At 50.7% G+C, this 9,770-nt stretch overlaps 1 protein-coding gene and 1 long non-coding RNA gene across 3 annotated transcripts; both read right to left on the reverse strand.

Moving 5' to 3' along the window:
• Window positions 1-3,846: 3,846 nt before the first annotated feature.
• On the reverse strand, window positions 3,847-5,477 carry LOC101753366. 2 transcript variants are annotated; one of them, XM_012844291.3, is made up of 2 exons: window positions 5,430-5,477; window positions 3,847-5,354 (listed from the first exon to the last, which is right to left on the reverse strand). In XM_012844291.3, the coding sequence occupies exon 2, from the start codon at window positions 5,246-5,248 to the stop codon at window positions 4,580-4,582; it is 669 nt and encodes a 222-aa protein (XP_012699745.1). In that variant the 5' UTR covers window positions 5,249-5,354; window positions 5,430-5,477; the 3' UTR covers window positions 3,847-4,579. The 2 variants fall into 2 exon arrangements, with proteins under 2 accessions (XP_012699745.1, XP_004961856.1); XM_004961799.4 differs by having other exon boundaries at window positions 3,847-5,351; window positions 5,430-5,450.
• Window positions 5,478-7,548: 2,071 nt separating this feature from the next.
• Window positions 7,549-8,322, reverse strand: LOC111256851. Its single transcript, XR_002677155.1, has 2 exons — window positions 7,899-8,322; window positions 7,549-7,780 (listed from the first exon to the last, which is right to left on the reverse strand). It is a non-coding gene; the product is annotated as an uncharacterized LOC111256851 (long non-coding RNA).
• Between the last annotated feature and the right edge of the window lie 1,448 nt (window positions 8,323-9,770).

A 9,770-nucleotide genomic window follows, 5' to 3' on the forward strand; every position in this document is an offset into this window, starting at 1 on the left:
TTAAGCCTAATTAATCCATCATTAGCAAATATTTACTGTAGCAACGCATTGTCAAATCATGGACTAATTAGGCTTAATAGATTCGTCTCGCCGTTTAGATTCGTCTTATGTAATGGGTTTTGTAAATAGTCTACGTTTAATACTCCTAATTAGTATCTAAACATTCGATGTGACGGGTGCTAAAGTTTAGCAAGTGGAAGAAAACAGGCCCTAAATCATAAAAATGGAGAGAGCTCTGACCCATTACATACCTTTGTGAGGAATGCACCTGCAAAAGAAGGCACACTGAAATTATTTAGCAGGGAAACAACTGTGCAGACATCATAATTTGGAGAAGAAATTATTTAGCAAGCTGAAATGGAAACCAACTGTGTCCTGATTCCTAAAGCAGGCAAGCAATCAATCTGGGGATGGAAAAAAGAATGGCAACAACGGGAGAGAGGAGCACCACGACGTGAGTTAGCGGCTGTGTTGATGGAAACATGTGCGGCATGGAGATGGAGCCGCGAAGGACCTTGGTCACCGTGAAGAAGAGCAGAGATGGAGGCCGAATCGATGGGGGCAGCCTGCCTGTTTTTGCGGTGGCGACCTCTGTTGCTGGGTGCGAATGGGACGCCGACGCGGTGACGGGAGTCATCGGGGGTGGGTATCACCAGGTGGCAGAGGACGGCAGCAAGATTGAGTATGAGCATGGGCTTCTAGGAGTGCAGCGGCAGTGTAGAATCCAAGCTGGAATGGGAGACGACCTCCATTGCGGGTTGGCATGACAGTGATTGGATCGACCGAATTCGTCCCAACCAGATGGTGGCCGAGGTGCTGGGGTCACCGACGAAGAAGACGATGCGGGAGGAAGTGGTGCTTCCCGTTGGCAGTGGAGTGGCCACCTCAAGGGAGGGCAGCTTCGGAGGGTTGACGACGGCGGATCCGTTGGGCAACGGTGCGAGTGACGACGGAGGTGGGGTGGGGCGAGGTGCACGAACGGAAGCTTTCCTCTTCACCATGTTGTCACCTCGACCGCGGCGGCACCGGCCGCGCCGCTCGGTGGCCGGCGCCCAAGGGCCCACGGGCGGCGTGGGCGCGGTGGCGCGGCGGCCGGAGCAGCACGGGCCCACGCGGCAGCGCACGGGGCTCGCGGCGGCCGATGCCGCGCACAGGAGTGCGAGGCCGGCGTGGCCAGACGTAGCGCACGGCCCCCGCGGCGCACGGGTTCCGCGGTGGCCGGCGCAGCGTACGGGAGCGCAGGGGCGGATGCGGCCGGGCACAATGCACGAGCCCCGCGGCGGCACACAGGCCTCGCGGCAGTCGGCGTGACGCCCGACCCCGCGACGGCCGCGAGGCCGGGGTGGCGCACGGGGGGCGTGGGGCTGGCGTGGCCGGGCGCGGTGCACGGGCTCCGCGGCCCGCGGGGATGCGGTGGCGCAGGGTCGGCGCGGCGCACGGGCTCCCGTGGCGGCCGGCGTGGCCGGGTCGGCGCACGGGGGTGCGGTGGCCGGCGGCGGCGGCGGCAGGAGCGACAGCCGAACCGTGCTGTGTGGGCCAGCCCACTTGCTCGATTTCTTCAAGAGGCCCCGATTTCTTCAAGAGGCCACGACGAAGCGTACGGCCGGCGGCAGCTGCTCCCCATCGCCTGAAGGCTGAAGCGGACGCAGAGGTGGTGGGCCTCCGTGGACACGTGGCGCGAGGCGACAGGCGAAGCGACGCTGAGGCTCTCCGACGCCTCCAAATCTTTCAGCGATATATCTACGCATACTAGCTGGCCCCGCATCTGGTAGCCTGCGTTGGGCTTGCTCTTATCCAACCTGGCCCACGACTCAATGAAAATCACACGAAAACTCTGCCAACTTTCCCCGAACGAAAAAACTAGGCCCGGCCTTCTGAGCCCAATATGGCGTGCCTTTGTTTTATAACTAGGCTAGTGTGGTGTGCCGCTTCATCTGAATTAGCCAGGCGCTTTATCTGCTTTGTTTTTTTTTCAGGGGCAGGCGCTAGGAGTAGGACCAATCAGCTTTGCTCCAGAAATCCTATAAGAATCCTTTTTTGTAAATGAAAACCGAAAACTGAAAGGAAGGACGGAAGGAGCAAGTCAAAAGCGTTTGATAAAGCCTTTTGAGTGGACAGAGGATGGTGCCAGAGCTAACGTGATATATCAGATATCCATCCACTGTCAGACTCCTCCCGCCGCTCGTAGATTCCCATTCCCCCTTTAATTAACGATTAATAACAAGTTTAATAAAGCCAAATATTGTTGCCAAAGTTTGTGTCGACCAAAAGAAACCCTCAGTCCTCACCCCCCTGTGCGATGCCAGCTTGCGCACCACTCAAACCATCGCGCTCTGGCTGATCAGCCGATGACACGGGCCGGCGCGCTCGAGATTTCCCTGATCCCCCGCAGACCGCAGGCGGTGGCCGGTGCTCACGTCAACCCAACCGCCCCCTTGCGTGCACCTGGTGAGTGATGACGACCAGCCGCGGAACCGGAGCACTTCCATGCCATCAGACCAAGTCACCAGCAACGGTACCAGAACTCGTTGCGTACCCCCCGAAACAGCACGCGAACAAGGAGGCCGGCTCAAAAAGTCCTCCGCGACATGAGCGCCCGCAACGGGCCGAGGACCAGCACCAGAACATGCGCGCGCCAGTGCCAACTGCCATGGGGGATCAGGGATGGGAAGGCTCGCGCTCGCCATTTCGCCAACGCCAAGCCAGGGTAGGCAGGGGGTTGCCCATGCACCGCCACATGAGCGCATAAATACGTCTCGATCTGCTTTCCGTGCCCGCTCGCCCCCGGCGGATGATTGGAGCTCTCCCATCGGCATCGCCCGTCGCCACGGCTGTTTAAAGGCGAAGGCGATCGAGCGCACGCGGCCGGGGGGCCTCGGTCAGGTTGGTTAGGTGCCCCGTACGTGTTCCACATCTCATTTGATTCGGCAGGGAACCCGGCGCGCCAGAAATTAGCTGGGCGTGCTGTGCTGCCGGGGATGGCTCGGCAACGATGCCAACCAACCCTCTCGCGTGACGTTCCCAGGACCCGTCGGCCAGCTACCGCTCCGGCTACAATTATACACGAGCCGCCAAACTTGTGATCTGAATTCTGAGATGCGTGTCTAGTTGCGTCGCTGGTCTGCTGGAACATTAGGATCCCCCCCTACAATGATCTTGATCCAGCAGATGCGGTTCCTTACAAACAACGATCAGATAATCAGGCGACAGGAAGCTACTATGGTCTCCATCTCTTCGTAGCCACACCAGCTTCCCTACCGGTGCGGCAGTGCTCGTCAGAGAAGGCTACTTGTGCAGTTCGATCTCAGCTGAGTACTTGCCTACTTCATAATAAACCGTTGTGGAATCCTATCGTCCGGCACTACTTTCAGCTTGAATGAGCTTAATAAAAGTCCGTGGTACACAATATCTTTCAGAAAGAAAAGTTAAGTTATGGTACATCTCGGAGGGTTTTGTTAACACCAAAGGACATCTAAGGACTAAAAGGGTGGATGATGATCTGGGAAGCAGAGGTTGCAGTAGGCCAGGGAGGGACTGCACCGTCCTTTGGCGCCGGGCGACCCGGAGGCGGCTTTTGTTCCTCATGATTTAAGGGCGTGGTGGGTGGCCCATGCCGCTCAACCACTCATCATGCACGTCACTGAATCGAGTGTCCTGCCCAACTAACTTTTACCTCCCCCCATGATATGATCATGGCGACAGCGCCCGCATCTGCCCTGCCGCTGCCGGGCGTATTTCTTTCTATCGGAAGAGGGCTCTCGGTCAAAATTTTCTGCTGCAGGGGAGGCTGGGAGCATGGAGCAAATGCTCGGAAAGATTGGTGTCACCCCCTCAAACAGGTCAAAAGATAGCATATATACATCTTTTTCTATCCGTGACATGATGGCTACTTCCACATAAAAAGATAAGACCTGCTTACAAAAGAGAAAAATGGATGATACCATCCGCCACTTTCTCTGGGATCCTGTAGCATTCGCTTTCCTCCCTCGAGTCCTGACTGACAGCTCCATTTTTCTTCGAAGTGAATACCGACAGCTCCATTTGGCAATCCTAACAAGCAACAGCGTCCCGGAGAGGAACAGCTGTGCAATATGCAATTGGGTGCGATTCTGGTACAAAAAGAGGTGCTCGCAATTCTGTGAAACAATGAGTGTAGCGAGGAAAAGGGACTGTAGGTCAGTAGGTAGGAGCGGAGAAATTCCAAAGACTGTACTGTACCGTAGCTACAGCAGCAAGCGCGGTCCAGTATGGCCAGAAAGTGCCATACAACAGAATGGCTTCACTGATGGATTATTTCAGGGGACAAGGCTACCAGAGTATACCAAAACGTAAGATCCATGGAAGGAAAATTGCCTTCGGAAAAACCTATGCTTGATTTGCTGAAACACTTTTTGCTCAACAGATCTATACAGCTGCTCCCAGCAGAGGAGGTGAACACTTGTACCGACACTGAACAAACGAATCCAACCGAGAAAGAATGAGGCCCCTCTGAAGATTACAAGCCCAGCATATACCTGTTCTGCGGTGCTGAACCGATCGAGATTCTTGTGGCTCCATCAGAGACTGATTCGCTGCGGTCTCAGTGCGCCACCGCGGTCCGGGACTGCAGAGTGATGCTCTTCTGGCTCGGGATGGCGAGCATGGCGGTGTGGTCCAGGAAGTCCTTGAGGTCCACCACCGACTGCAGGATCCGCCTGAGGTCGTCGGCGCGCATGAACCCGGCCGCGCCAAGCCGGCGCACGGCGTAGACGTAGATGGTGAGGCAGCCCTTCCGGAACTTGAACCGCGCCATCTCGCTGCCGGAGAGCCCGCGGATGAGCTTCTTGTTCACGTCCCCGAGCGGGATCATGGCCGGCCACAGCTGGTCCACGGCCGCCTTCATGCTCTCGGACTCGAACACGAAGAGCACCACCTTGGACTTCTTGGTGCCCAGGCCCAGCGTCAGCGTGTGCCACGCCTGGTGCGCCAAGATGGTGAAGCTGGTGGGCATGTAGGTGGTGGTGGACGGGAACGGCAGGCTCTGGCACTCGCTCAGGTACGACGGCGGGATGTCCAGCAGCCGCAGCAGCTCCAGCGGCGACGCCCGCCGCACCGTGAACGACTTGACGATGAACTGCCCCCCGAACCGGATGCCCTTCACGTCGGCGCACGGCTTGAAGTGCGCCGCCTGCTCCGACTGCTTCTCCTTGTCATTGTCCTTCTCCTTGTGCTTGTGCTTGTGCTTGTGCTTCTTCTTCTCCTCTGCCATGGCGTGCTTTCGGCTGGAGTGAGCTGTGCTGCTGGGATGGTGTCCGGGGAAAAGGCTGTAATGACGAGTCCCACGGCTCCCCTCTCCCCTCGCTGTGCTGTGCCTGCTGGTACCATATCACAAAGGTGCTGTCAGAGTGAAGGGCCAGCCGCTTGGGCATTAAGGAAGAGCTTAGCTTTACCATTCTTTTAACGTATATAATCGGTCGGGTAGGTTGGTCAGGCAACGCGGAGGCGTTGTTGGCAACGCTCCCCGTCTTTGCCATATATATATAAAAACGCGCTAACACTAGTTTATTTCAGAATCTTTGTACACGCACGCATGCGTGTCTACTTCTGTGTTGATGTCTATAGTTTCACCTGTTCCTTTTCGTGTAGTGTAGCCCTACAAAGTAACCCAACTACGATGATGCTTCTCAGTGCCTGCTCAAAAAGGCAGCACATGATTCCAGGTTTTGCTAAGGAATAATGAGGCCCCATTGGTGCACACCTGTAAACCTGATTCCAAATTTATTTTTCAGATATTCTTGTACTAAGTTCGAGATGACTGATATTTTTTTTTTCAAAAAATGATTGATAAATTTCTTGGAGCAATATCACGGAACTACGAAGAGACAAAGAATATTGATCTAGAGATGCCAACGAGAGAACCCAAAATAAAAGCTATGCAAGATAGGTCTTGAAACATAACTGTTCACGCAATTGGTTTTGTGAGAAACAAAAACAACCAACGTTCCTGACGGCGGCTTACAGAAGCAGCAGCAAGTCTCGGCAGATCAGGTGAGCCATTGCTTTAGCTTCCGTTGTCCTCTCCACTTCTCTGGTCACAGCAGCTATGAAAGTGAGTGGTCTCGCCGATCTGTCGGAGGCTCTCCAGGTAGAATATCTTGACATATAAGATTATCACCAGTTCACCACAGATAGCTGTTCCCACACTTGGAAGAATGCTATGCTTAAAAGAGAATCCATTGAGGAATTACTACAACAACGACAGCACAACAACTTATGTCTAGCCAAACGATCATACTGAATGTTGACACTGTACAGCAAGCTCCCAAATCTGCAACCAATCCATTTTTATTGAATGTCTCCTCTTGATACATTATATATCTGCAAGGCTTCTTTTCAAAAGGGGATTGAGATATATTGCTTGTCGGCACATGTGGAAAGATTCAGATTTATCGGCCTGGTAAAAGGTTTGCATGTCTCAAGTCAATCCTCATAAGACAACAAAAGCCCAGGAATGTCACTATGTCAGTCAGGATTACAGACAGCAAAAGCATTAATTTACTGCCAACTCTATTTTGAAGCTAGCTGTTTCAGATGTTATCCCTATTGCTTTTTGTCGGCGGATTACAGAGGGGAAAGCACAAGAGTGAGCAAACAGAAGTACCTAGCGGCCATCACAATGGTACAGCTGGATAATGATTTCTCCAGTGCAACAACCAACCAACCTCAACATATAAATGTGCTCTAGTCTGAAGCTCAAAATCAATCTGCATTGATGACTAACTCAATGAATCAATGTAACAGAAAGCTCACGATTAGAAAGCACACGAGCTATTCTCAGCTATGGATACCAGAGTAGATGTCATGTCAAAATCAGAATTCAGATCTACGTGTCTACTAGTACTCTAGTTGAATGGAAGAAAGTTGTGAATTAAGCCTGAGAGAGTTGGCTCACCAACTGAAGAGTCAAGTCTTCACATACTTGGCCTTGAATTGCCTAACAGGGAAAATATAATCAGCAGCATGTACATAAAAACATCAAGTGTAAAAGTAAACATCTACCAATCCAGTTGTTCATATGTGCCTTGTAAGCTAAGAATACAAAAAAAGTCACCAGCAAGTACACGAATACATCAAATCGAGATACAAAACTTCTCTAAAGGAAGTTCATTTTGTTTCCTGCACGAAACTGCTCGTGCTTAAATTGTTTTGGATTGAAATGCACTATCGTAAATGATATATGGAGACCACTTAAAACACCTAGGTGAGCGCAGCGCATAATGTACACAAAACCAAATCAAAAGGAGGCGCAAGAATGTTACTCAATGCAGATCACTGGCACCAATGAGAAGCAGTAAATTTGTTCAAAATCTCGAGCTAGCAGGTGATCAGCTCACACGACATGCTATGATTACTGTACAACCGGTTTTTTCCAACTATCAGCATATTGTAAGGAAAAGAAAACACGATGGAATTGCGCTTTACTTTGTTCCAGCAAATATAATAACAAAACGAATTCTGGCTTTTGTTTTGACTTTTGAACGGAACGAATTTGGGTTTGCAAGGCTGGTATACCGATGTTCCAAATGAAAAACATGAATTCATTTGGACAAAATACAAGGCAAAAAGCCCGTTACATTCACAGCTGGAATACTGTCTTCCGAAAGGAAAAAAAACATCTGGAATACTGCTCCACTAAAAGGGGCAGTGGACACAGCACAACAACCATTGCCCAGTCCCAGAATTGGTTCTGGAACCCAAGGGGCAGCAGCAACCATAGTGAAACGACACGGTTCCACTTGCACTACACAAGCAACCAGATACAAAGTCAACCGATGAGCATGATGAGGAATCAACTGCAGGCAAGCGAGAGAATTCGATCCTACAGCTGCTGTATCAGATTTGGAAGGGGCGCAAGTCACCTGCAAACGGAAGGCAGAGCGGAGCGGCAGGCCTCTTCGCATCTCAGGGGAATACCATCGAACACCTAGGCAGTCCAACACGGGCTCCTGAAATTACTACAGCAGGGGAATCCCTTGGGAGCAAATGCCAGGTTGCTCCAAGGAAACAGGGAAGGAGATCGAGGCCCCGTGGAGAAGAGGAGAGGGGAAGCTGTCATCCTGACACGAGTCTGCGTCTGGTTGGCTGACGCAGCCCGGCGTGGGGTGAGCCGACGCCGCTAGCGCTGCGCAACGGGTCAAACCCGGAAGAAGCCAGAAAGGCAGGGGGAGACCGTAGATCTCCGCGGCGGCAATTCCCGCGGGCTCTGGCCGTGGCCGGAGGGGCCGCGCGCGAACGCCGCGAAGGATGTCGCCTTCGTGACTCGAGTCGAGCCCCCCGCACGGTCGCACCGCACCACCCCACTCGGCAGCCGTCGAGCCGCAAGCGTGACTTCCCCTTTCCGTGCGGCCGGGCGATGATGGGCCACGGGGTTGGACCGCAGTCCGCGTATTGGGCCCGATGATGGGCCATACGATCCGATTCCAATTCAGTCAGAACAAGAACAACAATGGTGTGCTGTCTTTTGAATGAAAGTGGAGTCGACAGGCCGCTTAGTTAGAGCTCCACGTCTCATGATTCCCGTTCAAAGCTGAAGTGATTTTATAGTGAAAGTGATTCTTTGTTATTACTTTTATGGAGCAGCTCCCGACCTCTTAATTTATTTTAGAGAATTACTTCGCAGAATTATCAAGAATTATTTCTGTTTAGAAAATTATTTGGCAGAGATCCTCTTGAATTCAGTCTATAAATTATTTTGAAAATTGTTTGGCAGAGCTTCGTCTATAAGTTATTTTGGGAGCTCACCACGATACAAATTGAATGCACGTAGCAGATGGATGAGGTCGTTCTCGTTCCCCGCGCGTGTCAACTGTCAAGCAACACAAGATATGCATGCAGATCATTTTAGAAAAAAAGAAATAAATGCATGTAGAAATTTGTTAAATAGGTGATGCATGCTCGATTTATTTTGGCAGACTCATAGGCATACGGGGCCGAATGCCGATGATGGCAGGATCATTCCAACATCTAACGTGAACGAGCTCATTAGATCCATCCGTGTTAGGATAGTACGCATTCCGCAAAGATAAAAAAGCTTAGTAAGTAGGCGTTACTTAAGAAAAAAAATTCAAATTACTCTCTTTAAGTATAATGAAAGTTCAAATAACCTCTAAACTATATTTTGATTTAATTTACCCTCTAAACTATGCTATTTAGTTCAACTTACCTTAGTTCGTTATTTTTCCCTATACAAGTTGAATTTTAATTTGAAACTTTGCACGATGTCAGTTGACATCATAATCTATATTAAAAAAATATTTTATGAATTTTCATCATTAGTTTTTATATAATTTTGTATCTCAATGATAATTTTTTATTAAATATCCTACCCTATCAAAATGTTCACGTCTTATGTTGTCTACTATCATCTTTGCTAATTTTGAACTTAAAACTCCACTTGTGCGAGAAAAAAAAGATAAATTGTGTTGGTAAATTAAACCAAATGGCATAGTTAGAGGAGATTCAGAAATATCTAGGGGGTTATCTAGACTTTGTTATATTAGACTTTGTTATATGGAGAGTAATTTGACTTTTTCTTGCTGGTAGGTTCGTGTGTCCTTTACGATTCGAACAAATTCCGTGACAAACTCGTACCACGTAGTACTCGTACTACTGTACATCTCGCCGTTTTGTCAAACCAACGTCTGTAACAAACAAACAAGAACCTCGAGACGCTGGACGTCAGCATCCGGCGGCACGTAAAAAACAGACAAATAAACCAACTTTGGCGGTGG

Source organism: Setaria italica, chromosome III, assembly GCF_000263155.2.
Source record: "Setaria italica strain Yugu1 chromosome III, Setaria_italica_v2.0, whole genome shotgun sequence".
NCBI lineage: Eukaryota > Viridiplantae > Streptophyta > Magnoliopsida > Poales > Poaceae > Setaria > Setaria italica.